This window comes from Leuresthes tenuis, unplaced genomic scaffold (genome assembly GCF_036924035.1).
Source record: "Leuresthes tenuis unplaced genomic scaffold, fLeuTen1.0.hap1 SCAF_7, whole genome shotgun sequence".
NCBI classification, from domain to species: domain Eukaryota; kingdom Metazoa; phylum Chordata; class Actinopteri; order Atheriniformes; family Atherinopsidae; genus Leuresthes; species Leuresthes tenuis.
The window spans coordinates 33,094,278-33,113,999 of record NW_027325361.1 but is presented as its reverse complement, the minus strand read 5'-3'; the positions used below and the strand labels follow the sequence as shown (position 1 = coordinate 33,113,999).

General features: G+C 41.8%; 1 protein-coding gene across 2 annotated transcripts in view; it reads left to right on the top strand.

Annotated features, from left to right (window-relative positions):
* kdm4aa (lysine (K)-specific demethylase 4A, genome duplicate a) overlaps positions 1 to 19,722 on the top strand; it is a 172,135-nt gene that overhangs the window by 34,500 nt on the left and 117,913 nt on the right. For both annotated transcript variants that reach the window (XM_072390199.1, XM_072390198.1), the window contains exons 9-10: positions 5,543 to 5,775; positions 8,421 to 8,554. In XM_072390199.1, coding sequence (XP_072246300.1) covers positions 5,543 to 5,775; positions 8,421 to 8,554 — 367 coding nt within the window. The remainder of the gene's footprint in view (positions 1 to 5,542; positions 5,776 to 8,420; positions 8,555 to 19,722) is intronic.

Here is a 19,722-nt window from a genome sequence, read left to right as displayed (position 1 = left end):
GTGGTGTGAGCAGGACCAGGTAATGATCAGACTTTCCCAGTGGGGGCAGAGGGGTGGCCGTGTAAGCTTCCTTCACGTTGGCATACAGGAGGTCAAAAGTCCTGTTCTTCCTGGTGTGGCAGCTTACAAACTGGTGAAAGTTTGGTAGTGTGGTGTCCAGTCTGATGTGGTTAAAATCCCCAGAGATGGCGATGAATGCGTCTGGATGTTGTGTTTGCTGCCTCGAAACAGTGGCATGGATGACGTCACACGCGGTCTCGGCGTGAGCACGCGGAGGAACGTAAACACAAACAACAATGACGTGGGAAAACTCTATGGGCATGTAATACGGTCTGAGTCCTACTGCCAGCAACTCAATGTCTCCTTCACCGTAACATGCCCCGGGTTGCACCATCTGTTGTTAATAAACAGTGCGAGTCCACCACCTTCGCATTTGCTTCTGCGTCTGCAGTCCCTGTTCGCTCTCAGCGTTGTGAATCCAGGTACATTCACATTAGCGTCCGGTGTGTTCTGGGTGAACCAAGTGACCTAATGGTGGTGCACTATGTCAGCTTTTGCTCTATACCACTCCTTGTCTACCTCAGCCACATTGCTGCCATTTTTGGTCAGAAGAGGCTCATAGTGCTTGCACAGATTATGTATCTCTTCGTCACCAAACTCCTCTAAGAGCTTTTCTTCCGTTGGGAAATTCACAGGATCAAACATCTCTGCAGCCAAGAGCACAGGATCAGTGGAGAAAGCAGAGAATCTCTTGCCAATGCATGCAGTGATGTTGTCCACTGTGTCTTTTCTATGCTTACAGAAGGCTTCTGCAGTAATATTGGCGTTTCTGATATTTACTCCATTATATTGAAATCTCTCAGTGGTGGTGGTGGTGAAGGATTCAAGGACTGGCCGGAAATAGGGACCTGGCTTGTGAGTTTGCTTACGCAGCGCTGCCTGGGAAGCCAGGATCCTGGTACGTGTTGACAGGAAAAAGGCAGACTAGAAAACTGCAAAACAAACTAGGGCAGGGCGGGCGGGGCATCAAGGCCACCGTGGCCTCAGGGCAGATATTTTTTTCAAGGGCACAAGGCCATGGCCCTGGTAAAATTCCTGCCCTGCTGGGGGGCCCCATGTTCAGGGTGATGGTGCTGGATGTGCTGCTGCTGACGCGCTCTCCCTGTCAGGAAGTCCACCAGACCCTTCGCTGTTCGTGTGGTCTTCCACACTACTTTATCCACACCCGGCATCTTTCTTGTTGCGTCTTGGGCTGGGAAAGGCAAAGAATTCAACACCACCCGCCAAACTTCTTGGATATCGACTGTCGGACGCTCAAGTCCTGTATGCACACCGCTTCGGCATATTGTTTTGTGCCGAAAGCTTGACTGTCCCCTTGTGCATAGCTACGGTTGCTAACGTATGATTGGGCAGAAGCCGTTTGAGGGCTACACCGCTGCTCAAGAAACCTTCCCTCCCTGCAACTCATTTGGAGAACTATCGGCCGGTCTCTCTCCTCCCGTTTCTGTCTAAAACCATTGAGAGCACGCTGCTGGTGTTGTGACTTTTGTGGAGTCCAAATTACCTAATGTGCTATACTCAGTAGTTAAAGATGAGAAGCACGGAGTGTCAAAGATGAGACAGATTCAGCTGGTTCGCGGTCCAATGATGGTTTTATTGCAAAGTTACAATTCGACCATACATGAGAAGTAGCCCGGGCTAAGTCTGAAAACTCTTCTGAAAGTCCCTGCTTTTATACAAGTTGGGCCTGTGGACGCTCCTCCCCGGGCCCCTCCTTTCATATGGCGTGTTTTCCCCAATCTTCCACCGTTATGTTTTAATCAATTAGCTTACCCGTGGCAGGGCCCTTCGTCATGTCTTTTTTTTTTAAAAACCTTTATTCATGCAATAGTCCTTCCCCCTACTCCTGACTTCCCCTCTACATCCATTTTTCCTGTTTTACTATGTTTGCATTGATGCGTGACTCGACACTGACCTTAGGTACTTTCCATGACCTTAATGCCTGACTTGTCCCTACACAGAGCTAAACATTGGTACTTTCCATTGGTACTTTCCATATATTATCCTTCGTCAGCATGCCTTAATTGTCGACAGCATGCCTTAATTTTCGACAGCATGCCTTGGTCAGCATGCCTTAATTGTCGACAGCATGCCTTAACTTTCGACAGCATGCCTTTTTATTCTATAACTTTTGGGGCCCGGTAAACTTACTCCACACTGGTTTGAATCATACCTCACTGGACGGTCATTCAAATTATCTTGGCTTGGTCTCACTTCTGCAGCGCACCACCTCGCCACAGGGTTCCCCCAAGGTTCAGTACTGGGGCCTCAGCTCTATCTGTCATTCCCACCTGATGATCACACGGTCTCAGCACAATTCTCAGACTGTCTCTCTGACGTATCGACATGGATGAAAGCCCATCACCTCCAACTTAACCTCTCAAAAACTGAACTGCTTGTCTTCCCAGACAAACCAACCATGCACCCAGTAACGGCTGGTATAATTAGGCTAACAGGGCTCAGCCTTCCCTACATTATTCGATAAAAATGAGAATATAATATATAAATAATTCAATAAAAACTTTAAACAAATTGTGTTTTAATTTTTGATCAGAGGCGGAGCAAAATCTGAATTGAAACCCATGAAATCGGTGAAAACGGGCTAATTATCTACAGCCCAAGCGAAGCAACTCAGTTACACTTGACAGGTTTGAGTGATAGGTTGCAAATACCTCCCCCATTTGCGGCTTATTTGGGCTAAATCTGTACAGCCCAAAGCCAGCTGATTTGGGCCAATCACAAACGACTCTACTTGATTGCGTGTGTAGGGCGAAACTTTGACAATGGCAGGCATCGGTGTTAACGAAGTGGATTATTTACTTTCTAATCTGTTTTCTTCAATGTCCTTAGGTGAAAAAAGTAGGGGCACATCATCCAAAGGATATCCAAATTACACAGCAAGAAAAGCGCCAAAATCGTAGCTATTGTGTAACTTGGTTTGAGAGAAAGGACTGGCTAACGGCTAGCCTCTTGAAGCTTCTCTTCAAATAAGGTAGACCACCCCCATTCGTGTCACACAAATGGCACATTTGTGGAGTATTTCTTTTAAGGCTCTCTTAACGTCCATTGTTTTTCTGGAGTTACTATTTTAGTTTTGTGCTGATGTTTGGATTATTGTGTTCCAAAGCAAATTGCAATAGGCTATAGTTGAAACCAATTTTTTAGCACAAGTCTGGGTTGACCTTTTTTTAAAAACCTTTTATGGTGTGAAAGTATTTGTATTTATAGAGGGATAGGTAGATGGTATATTTTCCATCAATGCATTCTTCTAAACAGTGTTTAGGTGATTTGTTGAAAAGGCCCATGCTGTTGTGATAGTTTAAACCTACATTCTAACAGGACACCTTTTATGTTGAAATACAACTACTTGGCTTTTATAATACATTAGCCCACCCATTCAATGTCACCACAAGCCGTCACTGCATACACCACAGCATCTGCATCTAAACTGAATCCCTATCTCTTGCTCCATCAAAGGTAGCTAGAAACTGTCATGTCATGATTGATGACCAACTAACCTTTAAAGATCACGTTCCTTCTGTTGCTCATTCATGCTGCCTCACCTTGCTAAACATAAGAAAGATCAGACTGTACCTAAGCCAACATGCCGCCCAGCTCCTGGTGCAGGCCATTGTCATCTCCCGTCAATGCTCTCCTAACTGGTCTCCCAGCCTGTGCTGTGAAACCTCTGCAGATGGTCCAGAACGCGGCGGCGCATCTGGTCTTTGATCAGCCGAAAAGAGCACGCATCACCCCTCTGTTCATTGAACTCCACTGGCTACCCTTAGCCGCCCGCATCAAATTCAAGTCACTGATATTAGCTACAAAGTGCTTAATGGAACGGCTCCCATCTACTTGAATGCTCTTGCAAAGGCTTATGTTACAACTCCGTTCCTCCGGTCGTCACAGGATTGTGGTCAGGCAGTGCCTACACCACGCCTAAGACAATCCAAACTCTTTTCATGTGTCGTTCCACGATGGTGGAATGACCTACCGAGCGCTACCAGAACAGGAGCGTCCCTGTCTATCTTCAAGAAACTCTTGAAAACCCAGCTCTTAAGAGAGCATCTCCTATCCTAGCACTTACCTGTACTTCCCTACCCTCTCTATCTCTGTACTCTATGCCTGCACTCTATCTCTACTGTCTACTCTACTGTCACCCCTGTCACCTCTGACAGTCAGACTAGTGGTTTCCTTCTATGTAGTTTATTGTTAGCTTTGATGTTAGCTGTAATGTTGTATCCTCTTTGTAAGTCGCTTTGGATAAAAGCATCTGCTAAATGCATAAACATAACCATTCTTCGGAACCAGGATGATGGTGGTGGCTTTGGGGCACATGGGGACAACTGCCTGACTCAGCGAGGTGTTGAAGATGTCTGTGAAGACATCTGAGAGTTCCCCTGCGCAGTCCTTCAGTTATTGGCCAGGTATATGTTGTCAGGACTCAAAGCTTTGTGGCCGTTGATCCTGCTGAGTGTTCTTTTTTCACTGTCCGTAGACAGTGTAATCACCTGGTCGCCTGGAGGAGGGGGGGGACTTCTGTGCAGACGGGGTGTTCTGTGCCTCAAAGCGAGCGAAGAATCCGTTCAGCTTATTTGGCATACATAGTTTCCGGGGACATTTGCCTACTCATCTCAGAACGAGCATAGAAACTGTTAAGTTCCTCTGCTAGTGAAGCATCGCTGCAGCACCTGTAGTTGGTTATGTGCTGTATTTCCTGCCACACTTGCCTCGGGTTGTAGCCCATGAGGTGCCCCTCATTTTTCCTTCTGTATGTCTCCTTTGCAGCTTTGATACTACTCTTTAAGTTCGGTCTAGCCATGTTATACTGTGTCATGTCTCATGACTTAAAGGCAATGTTGGCCAGGATACAGACATGTTTCAGTCATGATCATCACACTCAGTTGCGTACAAAATTGTCGGGTCGCCATCCACAGCTCTTATGTCACCAATTTTAAGTGCAGTGGATCAAACGTTAGCCAGGAAAAGACTGAGGCATGGAGGTCTGTGTGGCTGCTTTCGTAGCCTGGTTAGCAGGACAGCTTGACATCTCCACTGCATCAGACCAGTATATTATGGGTCTGTTGGAAAAAGTTACTTTATAGCCTGATGTAGATCAAGTCTGGAAGCTTTACTTGGCAGTGTTCACCATGAGAACCCAAGATATGCAACTCGACAGACATAACACATCAAACGAGAGAGCTACAAGCTGCTACACAACTGTGTGCTGCTGCCAGCATGCTGCTTTTGTTGTAAAAATGGTTCAACTGTTCACAACACATTGGTTTTGTTTGTCTGTATTTTAATTCTTGTGTTCATAACTTCGGAAAAATGTAGGTATTCCCATGTTTTCAAAAAGCTGTTTAAACATGCTACTTTTGTTGAAAAAATTGAGCAATTGTTCACAAAGCTTTAATTTTTACAGCTTTCACTAATATGGCTCACATTTAAACTGGAATGCTGGTTTGTGTTTTCATCTCAGTGTTCATGCCGTCAGGACATGGTGAAGATATCCATGGATGTGTTTGTACGCAAGTTTCAGCCTGACCGTTACAAAGTATGGAAAGCAGGGAAAGACAACACTCCTATTGACCACTCCAAACCCACACCAGAGGCTGTTCAGTTTCTAAGAAAAGACCAGATCAATCCTTTCAAAGAGAGTTCCAGTGAAGCTTCATTTGAGGAGCCCACTACCCCGATCCAGGACGATAAAAGGTCTTTATTCACACTACAAAACCCATTTCTCTTCAATAATCACTAGTTATTCTGTTAGTGATGTTATTTGTTGGCCATATTAAGAATCATCCATCAACTGACATGTTGATCACAAATTTAGTAAGAATACAGTTAATTCATGAAAAAAATGTTATCAGTACTTTATCTTCAGGTGTTATGGTTGTTCTGATTGCTTATTTTCAGGTGTTGTGGTGTGTTGATCCACGCTGATATCATTTCAGTCTGTAGATGCATTTAACAGACAACTGCTGAACAAGTTAGGACAAATTGCTTCGTAGTTAACTGTTGATATTGTCAACTTACCACTTGTTTTCTAAAACTTAAATATTTTTTGACGAACAAAGTTAACAAAAAACTCTTAAACTGTGTTATCACTTCTTGTATAGATGAACAGTTAAATGGACTGTACACAGGGCTTTTTAACTCTAACGTTATTTTATACCCACATTCACCCATTCACATGCAGCACATCAGGGACGTCTCTAGGGCTTAAAGACATGGTGAATTAAGTAGATTTCATAAAAGATTATGCCCTTGTCAGCTAGTGGGGAAGTCATATAACCAGTTAAAAGTAACGGACATTCCCCTTCACTTCTCTGCTATTGAAGAATGTTATTAGAATGTTTTTTTAAACACATTAAATTTGTGTGGGACATGGGTAAAGTTACCACGACCAGACTGTGCTCCTGCTGAAATCTTATGTGAGCAACGACATAAATGCTAAATGTTTGATTTGAACAGTCACATACCATACCTTAATCCGCTTTCTGTTAGATAAGTTGCAGGTCTATCGTTCTTTCCTCACAGAAAGCCAATTCTGACATTCCAATAGGAACCTTCTTGTAAATGGTAAATAGTAAATGGACTGTACTTGTATAGCGCTTTTCTAGTCTAGCTGACCCCTCTTCTCTCACTCTGACCAGCGCTTCTAACGCTACATGCCACATTCACCCATTCACACAGCACGTCCTTAGTCTGTACATAACTACGTGCTTTCTAACCATTCATACACCGATGGATGCATCGGTAGGCAACGTGGGGTTCAGCGTCGAACCACCAACCTTCCTCCTAAGCTACAGCCCCCCAGTAATGAGTAGACGAAGCTCACTATGAGAAATAAGTTCAAACACACTGAATTAACCCTAACCCTAATTTATTTATTTTCTTTTACAAGTGCTAAAGTGTAGGTTTTAGAAGTGAAAAAAATCTAATTATAAAATCATAACAGCTATTTAAATCTCTTGAAAATACTAAATCCATTTTTTGGGGGGGGTTGAGGTTATTTGGCCCATATACTGGTGATTTACCCATTCTAATTTTGTCTAGTCCTAAATAAATCCTAATATTACTCTTATATTAAGAGCGGATTAGGGTCATAATCATTAAACTTACTGGTATTTATTGATGATAAAACCAGTTAGTGAAAAAACAGAGTAAGCTTATATTTTCAGAGCTAACACAACAGTAACTAACTAACATGATGATAATACTAACAATTTAACTAAACAGGGCTAGCAAGTTTTTTTTTAATATAAAAACAGGGAACATTTAGTTTATCAATAATTAGCTACTCTTTTTTGTTAATTAGCTGGAGAGTTAGCTAATTATTTCGACCAGCAGGGACAATGGTTTACTTTCTTCATAAAAAATCTCCACATTGAACAGAACATTGAACCGAGATGACTGGATGGAACTTATAATTTTGCAGAAACAGTATGTTGATGTTTGTGTTTATGCATTTAGCAGACGCTTTTATCCAAAACGACTTACAAATTAGCTGTAATAATGTTAGAGCTAACATCAAAGCTAACAATAAGCTACATAGAAGGAAAACCACAGATGACAGGGGTGATAGTATAGAGGTAGAGTGCTGGCATAGAGGGAAGTACAGAGAGAGAAAGTGGAGTAGAGGGGGTAGGGAAATACAGGGTAACTGCTAGGATAGGAGATGCTCTCTATTCGTTTATTTCCGTACATATTTGGAAAGTGAGATCCCATCACCAGTGGTTATTGGAGGAGGAAACTCATAATAATCGCAGTAAACTGACTCAAAGCTGTTCACTTGTGAACAGTGCTTCAGTCACCAGTGAAATGAGCTTGCACTGCTTAAAACAGAGCCATTTTCACACTAGAACATTGGAGATGTTCAGGAGAATGTCTTTTCCATCGTTGTTGTCTACACAAACACATCACAGCGCCAGGCCTTGTGCTCCTCTCTTGGCTAGAAATGTGTGGGAGGGAGTGGAGGAAAGCGGTCCAGAGCACATAGAAGGCAACACGGGATACAGAAACTAGGGTTTGGAGGTTGCTGTGTTTTCTTTACAATATGTTGAGAATACAAGATGAGGCTCCTTACTGTGTTGCATCTGTGCATTACATCTGTACAGCAGCATGCAGGTTGGCAGAATGAACAAACTCTCACATCTCTCAAACATCTCAGGACTCCAGTGTGTGTGAAACTGTGTAAAGTTTGTTGCAGCAGTCATTCAGGATCGTTAAAGATTCTGTGATTTACGCTTGCAAAATACTTGTGTCAAATATGTTGCTTCCTTGTCTATAAGAAATCAATGTTTCCCTTGAGTCCTGTCCAACATGTCTCCTTTAATTTCTTCTTAATGTAATAGTCCAAAGCGTCAGCATGAAGTTCTTGAGACCTCTGAGAAAGTTGAGTCCGATCTGACAGTGAAGGGGACTCAGGTGGAGGAGGGTAAAAAGGTCAAGCTGTCAAGCAAGGACTCTACTGTCTCTGGCATGCCAGGTAAAGACACCACACACTTATTTTCAATCTTTTCTTTTTCTAAGCAAATGAACCAGAGCATATGAAGTAGGTTTTACAAGTTTTACATCTTTGGCAGTTGGGAGAGACATTACGAAATATTTTGTGGAATCTATGAGGTGTATAATAGGTTCTATTGAAAATATTGAACTGTATTTGTCTATGTTTGGTCGAAATTAAGGTAGTCTGAGACAAGTTTAAAATATTACACCAATCAGTATTGTCATAATTGCATTCCAGATCCGATTCTCATTGAACTTTTTTATCATTCTTCTTGTATATCAAAAGGTTATTGTTTAAGATGGTGTAACTGCCAGATATAAGTCCCTTCGTAGAGTGCAGATGACTTTCAAGCGGAGAATCTGGTGGAATTTTTGGAATCCTGTATAGCAGTTACGAACCCAGTCGCAGATTTGGAAATATTTGAATAAATTGTGGTTTGGCAGTTTAAATTTTTGAATTAATTGGTGAAAGCTGATGAAGGTATCTTTACTGTACAAATCTTCAACCGTTATGAAGCCGCTGTTAACCCAAGTTTTTAAAGTTCTGTCTATAATCGGATGAGGGATGCTAGGATTATCCCAGAGGGGATTTTTCCGGAGCAATGTGGTGCTTAAACCAATAACAGCATGATCTTCTTGCCAGGCAGTATATGAGTTTAAAATTATGGGGTCCTTGGTAAAATTCAGAAGTGCTTTTTTACAGGGCAGAAAAAGAAGAACCCTCAGGGGAACACCTCTCAATCAATGTTGTTCAATGGAAAGCCACCTAGTCTCATGGTCCTCACTGTGCAACCAACACCAAACTGAAAATTGGATATGGATTTATTTAATTCTTTAAACATACTTTTCAGGATTTTAATTGGAATAGAATGAAATAAAAACAAAAATTTATGAAGAACGTTCATTTTGATTAAATTCACTCTACCAATTAAAGATAATGGCAGGTCTCTACATTTCTGTAAAACTAATTAGGGGTCTAGCAGCGAAGCTGCAGAACCCTATTGTTTTAGTAGTTTTTCTTATTAGGGGTCTAGCAGCGAAGCTGCAGAACCCTATTGTTTTAGTAGCTTTTCTTATTATTATTATTAGGGGTCTAGCAGCGAAGCTGCAGAACCCTATTGTTTTAGTAGTTTTTCTTATTATTAGGGGTCTAGCAGCGAAGCTGCAGAACCCTATTGTTTTAGTAGTTTTTCTTATTATTAGGGGTCTAGCAGCGAAGCTGCAGAACCCTATTGTTTTAGTAGTTCTTCTTATTAGGGGTCTAGCAGCGAAGCTGCAGAACCCTATTGTTTTAGCTGTTTTTCTTATTATTAGGGGTCTAGCAGCGAAGCTGCAGAACCCTATTGTTTTAGTAGCTTTTCTTATTAGGGGTCTAGCAGCGAAGCTGCAGAACCCTATTGTTTTAGTAGCTTTTCTTATTATTATTATTATTAGGGGTCTAGCAGCGAAGCTGCAGAACCCTATTGTTTTAGTAGCTTTTCTTATTAGGGGTCTAGCAGCGAAGCTGCAGAACCCTATTGTTTTAGCTGTTTTTCTTATTAGGGGTCTAGCAGCGAAGCTGCAGAACCCTATTGTTTTAGTAGCTTTTCTTATTATTATTAGGGGTCTAGCAGCGAAGCTGCAGAACCCTATTGTTTTAGTAGTTTTTCTTATTAGGGGTCTAGCAGCGAAGCTGCAGAACCCTATTGTTTTAGTAGCTTTTCTTATTAGGGGTCTAGCAGCGAAGCTGCAGAACCCTATTGTTTTAGTAGTTTTTCCTATTATTATTATTGATCTACTTTCCGCTGCAATTGAAGTCTATGGCAGCCCCATTAACGCAATGGTAAAAAGTTGTGAAATTTGGCACATCTATTTAGCACATTCCCATTAGCAAATTCAACAAATTTGGTGCCCAAATTCAAAACTCTCTAGCGCCACCAACGGGTCAAAGTTTGAAGCCCATTCAGCTAAATAACTTTTGACTCGTTCATCCAAATTTAAAAAACAAGGTATCGTTGGAATCCTTGGATCATGACGATTCCAACGCACCCTATGACGTCATTTTCCGTCTGACTAGATTTTCCGCCATCTTGGATTTTGTTGAAAACCTTAAAAAATTTTCACAGGTCACAAATTTTGACCATTTCTCATGAAAATTGGCACAGAGTATCTTTGGACCAATCCGCACAAAAGTTGCTCGTTTTTTACTTCAAATTCGACTTTGTTCAACCAGTACATCCAATCAAAGTTGATGGCGACTACGCCAAAAAGGACGTGAGACCATATCTCAACAACAGTTTAATCTTTTGACATCAAACTCATAACACTTATTCATAACTCAATCTTAAAGAGGCCCAAGAATTTTGGAGACCTTTGACCTATAGGTGGCGCTATATTTAACAAAAATGCATTTTTGGTCATATCTTTGGACCCGTTTGTCCAAATTTCACAAATGAGGTATTGTTGTAATCCCTGGACATAGCCGAGGTCAACCAAACCTACGACGTCATTCACACCATCTTTGATTGTCCGCCATTTTGAATTATATCAAAAACCTTCAAAACACATTACAGGTCACCCAGATTGTCTGATTTCCACGGGACTTGAGACATAAAATCTTCAGACCAAGCCTCACAAGAGCTATCATGTGGAATTTTTTATTTCGTTTCCCTTTGCCCATAACAGCCAATCAAACTAAGTGATGACGCGCCAAACAGGACGTGAGGCCATATCTCAGCAACCAATTAATCTTTTGACATCAAACTTCTAACACAGACTCATGATCAAGTCTGTAAGAAGCCCAAAAAGTCTGGTGCACTTCCACCCAGAGGGGGCGCTATAAGTACAAAAACTGCATTTTGCTCATAGCTTTGGAGCCGTTGGTTCAAATTGGACAAATGAGGTACCGTTGGAATCCCTGGATGAAAACGAGTTAATCTCAAACACCAAACTTGGTCTGTGGACTCATGATGCCCTCCTGAGCAGCCGCAGGCTTGCCTGCTGTTCTGCTAGACCCCGTATCGCTGCTTGCAGCTATATTTATTCTTCTACTTTCCGCTGCAATTGAAGTCTATGGCAGCCCCATTAACGCAATGGTAAAAAGTTGTGAAATTTGGCACATCTATTTAGCACATTCCCATTAGCAAATTCAACAAATTTCGTGCCCAAATTCAAAACTCTCTAGCGCCACCAACGGGTCAAAGTTTGAAGCCCATTCAGCTAAATAACTTTTGACTCGTTGATCCAAATTTCAAAAACAAGGCATCGTTGGAATCCGTGGATCATGACGAGTCCAACGCACCCTATGCCGTCATTTTCCGTCTAACTAGATTTTCCGCCATCTTGGATTTTGTTGAAAACCTTAAAAAATTTTCACAGGTCACAAATTTTGACCAATTCTCATGAAAATTGGCACAGAGTATCTTTGGACCAATCCGCACAAAAGTTGCTTGTTTTTTACTTCAAATTCGACTTTGTTCACCCAGTACATCCAATCAAAGTTGACGGCGACTACGCCAAAAAGGACGTGAGGCCATATCTCAGCAACAGTTTAATCTTTTGACATCAAACTCATAACAAATATTCATAACTCGATCTTGAAGAGGCCCAAGAATTTTGGAGACCTTTGACCTATAGGTGGCGCTATATTTCGAAAAAATGCATTTTTGCTCATATCTTTGGACACGTTTGTCCAAATTTCATAAATGACGTACCATTGTAATCCGTGGATATAGCCGAGGTCAACGAATCCTATGACGTCATTCGCGCCATCTTGGATTGTCCGCCATTTTGAATTATGTCAAAAACCTTCAAAACGCATTACAGGTCACCCAGATTGTCTGATTTCCACGGGACTTGACACATAGAATCTTCAGACCAAGCCTCACAAGAGCTATCATGTGGATTTTATTATTTCGTTTCCTTTTGCCCGTAGCAGCCAATCAAACTCAGCAATGACGCGCCAAACAGGACGTGAGGCCGTATTTCAGCAACCATTTAATCTTTTGACATCAATCTTCTAATACAGACTCATGACCAAGTCTGTATGAAGCCCAAGAAGTCTGGTGCACTTCCACCCAGTGGGGGCGCTATAAGTACAAAAACTGCATTTTATTCATAGCTTTGGAGCCGTTGGTTCAAATTGGACAAATGAGTTACCGTTGGAATCCCTGGATGAAGACGAGTTCATTTCAAACACCAAATTTGGTCTATGGTCTCATGATGCCTTCCTGAGCAGCCGCAGGCTTACCTGCTGTTCTGCTAGACCCCGCCATCGCTGCTTGCAGCTATATTTAGGGGTCTAGCAGCGAAGCTGCAGAACCCTATTGTTTTAGTAGCTTTTCTTATTAGGGGTCTAGCAGCGAAGCTGCAGAACCCTATTGTTTTAGTAGTTTTTCCTATTATTATTATTAGGGGTCTAGCAGCGAAGCTGCAGAACCCTATTGTTTTAGTAGCTTTTCTTATTAGGGGTCTAGCAGCGAAGCTGCAGAACCCTATTGTTTTAGTAGCTTTTCCTATTATTATTATTAGGGGTCTAGCAGCGAAGCTGCAGAACCCTATTGTTTTAGCTGGTATTCCTATTATTATTAGGGGTCTAGCAGCGAAGCTGCAGAACCCTATTGTTTTAGTAGTTTTTCTTATTATTAGGGGTCTAGCAGCGAAGCTGCAGAACCCTATTGTTTTAGCTGGTATTCCTATTATTATTGATCTACTTTCCGCTGCAATTGAAGTCTATGGCAGCCCCATTAACGCAATGGTAAAAAGTTGTGAAATTTGGCACATCTATTTAGCACATACCCATTAGCAAATTCAACAAATTTGGAACCCAAATTCAAAACTCTCTAGCGCCACCAACATGTCAAAGTTTGAAGCACATTCAGCTAAATAACTTTTGACTCGTTGGTCCAAATTTAAAAAACAAGGTATCGTTGGAATCCTTGGATCATGACGAGTTCAACGCACCCTATGACGTCATTTTCCGTCTGACTAGATTTTCCGCCATCTTGGATTTTGTTGAAAACCTTCAAAAGGAAACTTCGTTCACAAATTTTAACCGATTCTCATGAAAATTAGCAGAGAGTATCTTTGGACGAATCCGCACAAAAGTTAGGAAGCGGATTTTTCAATTTCGACTTTGTTCACCCACAATAACCAATCAAAGTTGGCGGCGACTACGCCAAAAAGGACGTGAGGCCATATCTCAGCAACCAATTGGTCTATTGACATCAAACTTATATCACAGACTCATAACTCAATCCCTAACAGGCCCAAGAATTGTGGTTATCTTTGACCTATAGGTGGCGCTATATTTAGCAAAAATGCATTTTTGAGCATATCTTTGGACCCGTTTGTCCAAATTTCACATATGAGGTACCGCTGTAATCCCTGGATATATCCAAGGTCAACCAATCCTATGACGTCATGTGCGCCATCTTTAATTGTCCGCCATTTTGAATTAACCTTCAAAAACCTTCAAAACGCATTACAGGTCACCCAGATTGTCTGATTTCCACGGGACTTGACATATAGAATTTTCAGACTAAGCCTCACATGAGCTTTCAAGTGGTATTTTTTAATTCGCTACCGTTTGCCCGTAGCAGCCAATCAAACTCAGCGATGACGCGCCAAACAGGACGTGAGGCCATATCTCAGCAACCATTTGCTCTTCTGACATCAAACTTATAACACAGACTCATGACCAAGTCTGTAAGAAGCCCAAGAAGTCTGGTGAACGTCCACCCAGTGGGGGCGCTATAAGTACAAAAACTGCATTTTGCTCATAGCTTTGGAGCCGTTGGTTCAAATTGGACAAATGAGGTACCGTTGGAATCCCTGGATGAAGACGAGTTCATTTCAAACACCAAACTTGGTCTATGGACTCATGATGCCTTCCTGAGCAGCCGCAGGCTTACCTGCTATTCTGCTAGACCCCGCCATCGCTGCTTGCAGCTATATTTATTATTATTAGGGGTCTAGCAGCGAAGCTGCAGAACCCTATTGTTTTACTAGCTTTTCTTATTATTAGGGGTCTAGCAGCGAAGCTGCAGAACCCTATTGTTTTAGTAGTTTTTCTTATTATTAGGGGTCTAGCAGCGAAGCTGCAGAACCCTATTGTTTTAGTAGTTTTTCTTATTAGGGGTCTAGCAGCGAAGCTGCAGAACCCTATTGTTTTAGTAGCTTTTCTTATTATTCTTCTACTTTCCGCCACCATTGAAGTCTATGGCAGCCCCATTAACGCAATGGTAAAAAGTTGTGAAATTTGGCCCATATATTTAGGACAATCCCATTAGCAAATTCAACAAATTTGGTGCCCAAACTCAAAACTCTCTAGCGCCACCAACATGTCAAAGTTTGAAGCCCATTCAGCTAAGTAACTTTTGACTCGTTGATCCAAATTTCAAAAACAAGGCATCGTTGGAATCCTTGGATCATGACGATTCCAACGCACCATATGACGTCATTTTCCGTCTGACTAGATTTTCCGCCATCTTGGATTTTGTTGAAAACCTTCAAAAGGATTCTTCGTTCACACATTTTAACCGATTCTCATGAAAATTGGTACACAGTATCTTTGGACGAATCCGCACAAAAGTTAGGAAGCGGATTTTTCAATTTCGACTTTGTTCACCCACAATAACCAATCAAATTTTGCGGCGACTACGCCAAAAAGGACGTGAGGCCATATCTCAGCAACCGGTTGGTCTTATGACATCAAACTTATACCACAGACTCATAACTCGATCCCTAACAGGCCCAAGAATTGTGGCCATCTTTGACCTATAGGTGGCGCTATATTTAGCAAAAATGCATTTTTGCTCATATCTTTGGACCCGTTTGTCCACATTTCACAAATGAGGTACCGTTGTAATCCCTGGATATATCCGAGGTCAACCAATACGATGACGTCATTCGCGCCATCTTGGATTTACCGCCATTTTGAATTATGTCAAAAACCTTCAAAACGCATTACAGGTCACCCAGATTGTCTGATTTCCACGGGACTTGACATATAGAATCTTCAGACTGAGCCTCACATAAGCTTTTCAGTGATATTTTTTAATTCACTACCGTTTGCCCGTAGCAGCCAATCAAACTCAGCGATGACGCACCAAACAGGACGTGAGGCCATATCTCAGCAACCATTTGATCTTTTGACATCAAACTTCTAACACAGACTCATGACCAAGTCTTTAAGAGGCCCAAGAAGTCTGTTGCACTTCCACCCAGTGGAGGCGCTATAAGTAGACAAACTGCATTTTGCTCATAGCTTTGGAGCCGTCTGTTCAAATTGGACAAATGAGGTACCGTTGGAATCCCTGGATGAAGACCAGTTCATTTCAAACACCAAACTTGGTCTATGGACTCACGATGCCTTCCTGAGCAGCCGCAGGCTTACCTGCTATTCTGCTAGACCCCGCCATCGCTGCTTGCAGCTATATTTAGGGGTCTAGCAGCGAAGCTGCAGAACCCTATTGTTTTAGTAGTTTTTCTTATTAGGGGTCTAGCAGCGAAGCTGCAGAACCCTATTGTTTTAGTAGTTTTTCTTATTATTATTCTTCTACTTTCCGCTGCAATTGAAGTCTATGGCAGCCCCATTAACGCAATGGTAAAAAGTTGTGAAATTTGGCACATCTAATTAGGACAGTCCCATTAGCAAATTCAACAAATTTCGTGCCCAAATTCAAAACTCTCTAGCGCCACCAACATGTCAAAGTTTGAAGCCCATTCAGCTAAATAACTTTTGACTAGTTGATCCAAATTTCAAAAACAAGGTATCGTTGGAATCCTTGGATCATGACGATTCCAACGCACCCTATGACGTCATTTTCCGTCTGACTAGATTTTCCGCCATCTTGGATTTTGTTGAAAACCTTAAAAAATTTTCACAGGTCACAAATTTTGACCAAATCTCATGAAAATTGGCACATAGTATCTTTAGACCAATCCGCACAAAAGTTAGGAGATGGATTTTTCAATTTCGACTTTGTTATTTAGCTATATCAATTCAAAGTTGGCGGCGACTACGCCAAAAAGGACGTGAGGCCATATCTCAGCAACAGTTTAATCTTTTGACATCAAACTTATAACACATATTCATAACTCGATCCCAAACAGTCCCAAGAATTATAGTGATCTTTGACCTATAGGGGGCGCTATATTTAGCAAAAATGCATTTTTGCTCTTAACTTTGGACCCGTTTGTCCAAATTTCACATATGAGGTACCGTTGTAATCCCTGAATATATCCGAGGTCAACCAATACTATGACGTCATGTGCGCCATCTTTAATTGTCTGCCATTTTGAATTATATCAAAAACCTTCAAAACGCATTACAGGTCACCCAGATTGTCTGATTTCCACGGGACTTGACACATAGAATCTTCAGACCAAGCCTCACAAGAGCTATCATGTGGATTTTATTATTTCGTTTCCTTTTGCCCGTAGCAGCCAATCAAACTCAGCAATGATGCGCCAAACAGGACGTGAGGCCGTATTTCAGCAACCATTTAATCTTTTGACATCAATCTTCTAATACAGACTCATGACCAAGTCTGTATGAAGCCCAAGAAGTCTGGTGCACTTCCACCCAGTGGGGGCGCTATAAGTACAAAAACTGCATTTTATTCATAGCTTTGGAGCCGTTGGTTCAAATTGGACAAATGAGTTACCGTTGGAATCCCTGGATGAAGACGAGTTCATTTCAAACACCAAACTTGGTCTATGGTCTCATGATGCCTTTCTGAGCAGCCGCAGGCTTACCTGCTGTTCTGCTAGACCCCGCCATCGCTGCTTGCAGCTATATTTATTATTATTCTTCTACTTTCCGCCACCATTGAAGTCTATGACAGCCCCATTAACGCAATGGTAAAAAGTTGTGAAATTTGGCACATCTATTTAGGACAGTCCCATTAGCAAATTCAACAAATTTGGAACCCAAATTCAAAACTCTCTAGCGCCACCAACATGTCAAAGTTTGAAGCACATTCAGCTAAATAACTTTTGACTCGTTGGTCCAAATTTAAAAAACAAGGTATCGTTGGAATCCTTGGATCATGACGAGTTCAACGCACCCTATGACGTCATTTTCCGTCTGACTAGATTTTCCGCCATCTTGGATTTTGTTGAAAACCTTCAAAAGGAAACTTCGTTCACAAATTTTAACCGATTCTCATGAAAATTAGCAGAGAGTATCTTTGGACGAATCCGCACAAAAGTTAGGAAGCGGATTTTTCAATTTCGACTTTGTTCACCCACAATAACCAATCAAAGTTGGCGGTGACTACGCCAAAAAGGACGTGAGGCCATATCTCAGCAACCAATTGGTCTATTGACATCAAACTTATATCACAGACTCATAACTCAATCCCTAACAGGCCCAAGAATTGTGGTTATCTTTGACCTATAGGTGGCGCTATATTTAGCAAAAATGCATTTTTGAGCATATCTTTGGACCCGTTTGTCCAAATTTCACATATGAGTTACCGCTGTAATCCCTGGATATATCCAAGGTCAACCAATCCTATGACGTCATGTGCGCCATCTTTAATTGTCCGCCATTTTGAATTATATCAATAACCTTCAAAACGCATTACAGGTCACCCAGATTGTCTGATTTCCACGGGACTTGACATATAGAATTTTCAGACTAAGCCTCACATGAGCTTTCAAGTGGTATTTTTTAATTCGCTACCGTTTGCCCGTAGCAGCCAATCAAACTCAGCGATGACGCGCCAAACAGGACGTGAGGCCATATCTCAGCAACCATTTGCTCTTCTGACATCAAACTTATAACACAGACTCATGACCAAGTCTGTAAGAAGCCCAAGAAGTCTGGTGAACGTCCACCCAGTGGGGGCGCTATAAGTACAAAAACTGCATTTTGCTCATAGCTTTGGAGCCGTTGGTTCAAATTGGACAAATGAGATACCGTTGGAATCCCTGGATGAAGACGAGGTAATCTCAAACACCAAACTTGGTCTATGGACTCATGATGCCCTCCTGAGCAGCCGCAGGCTTGCCTGCTGTTCTGCTAGACCCCGCCATCGCTGCTTGCAGCTATATTTAGGGGTCTAGCAGCGAAGCTGCAGAACCCTATTGTTTTAGTAGTTTTTCTTATTAGGGGTCTAGCAGCGAAGCTGCAGAACCCTATTGTTTTAGTAGCTTTTCTTATTATTCTTCTACTTTCCGCCACCATTGAAGTCTATGGCAGCCCCATTAACGCAATGGTAAAAAGTTGTGAAATTTGGCCCATATCTTTAGGACAATCCCATTAGCAAATTCAACAAATTTGGAACCCAAATTCAAAACTCTCTAGCGCCACCAACATGTCAAAGTTTGAAGCCCATTCAGCTAAATAACTTTTGACTCGTTGATCCAAATTTAAAAAACAAGGTATCGTTGGAATCCTTGGATCGTGACGAGTCCAACGCACCCTATGACGTCATTTTCCGTCTGACTAGATTTTCCGCCATCTTGGATTTTGTTGAAAACCTTCAAAAGGATTCTTCGTTCACAAATTTTAACCGATTCTCATGAAAATTAGCACAGATTATCTTTGGACAAATCCGCACAAAAGTTAGGAAGCGGATTTTTCAATTTCGACTTTGTTCACCCACAATAATCAATCAAAGTTGGCGGCGACTACGCCAAAAAGGACGTGAGGCCATATCTCAGCAACAGTTTAATCTTTTGACATCAAACTCATAACACATATTCATAACGCAATCTTGAAAAGGCCCAACAATTTTGGAAACCTTTGACCTATAGGTGGCGCTGTATTTAGCAAAAATGCATTTTTGCTCATAACTTTCGACCCCTTGGTCCAAATTTCACAAATGAGGTACCGTTGTAATCCGTAGATAGAGCGGAGGTAAACGAATTCTATGACGTCATTCGCGCCATCTTGGATTGTCCGCCATTTTGAATTATATCAAAAACCTTCAAAACGCATTACAGGTCACCCAGATTGTCTGATTTTCACGGAACTTGACATATAGAATCTTCAGAACAAGCCTCACAAGAGCTATCATGTGAAATTTTTATATTCATTTCCGTTTGCCCGTAGCAACCAATCAAATTCAGCGATGACGCGCCAAACAGGACGTGAGGCCATATCTCAGCAACCATTTAATCTTTTGACATCAAACTTCTAACACAGACTCATGACCA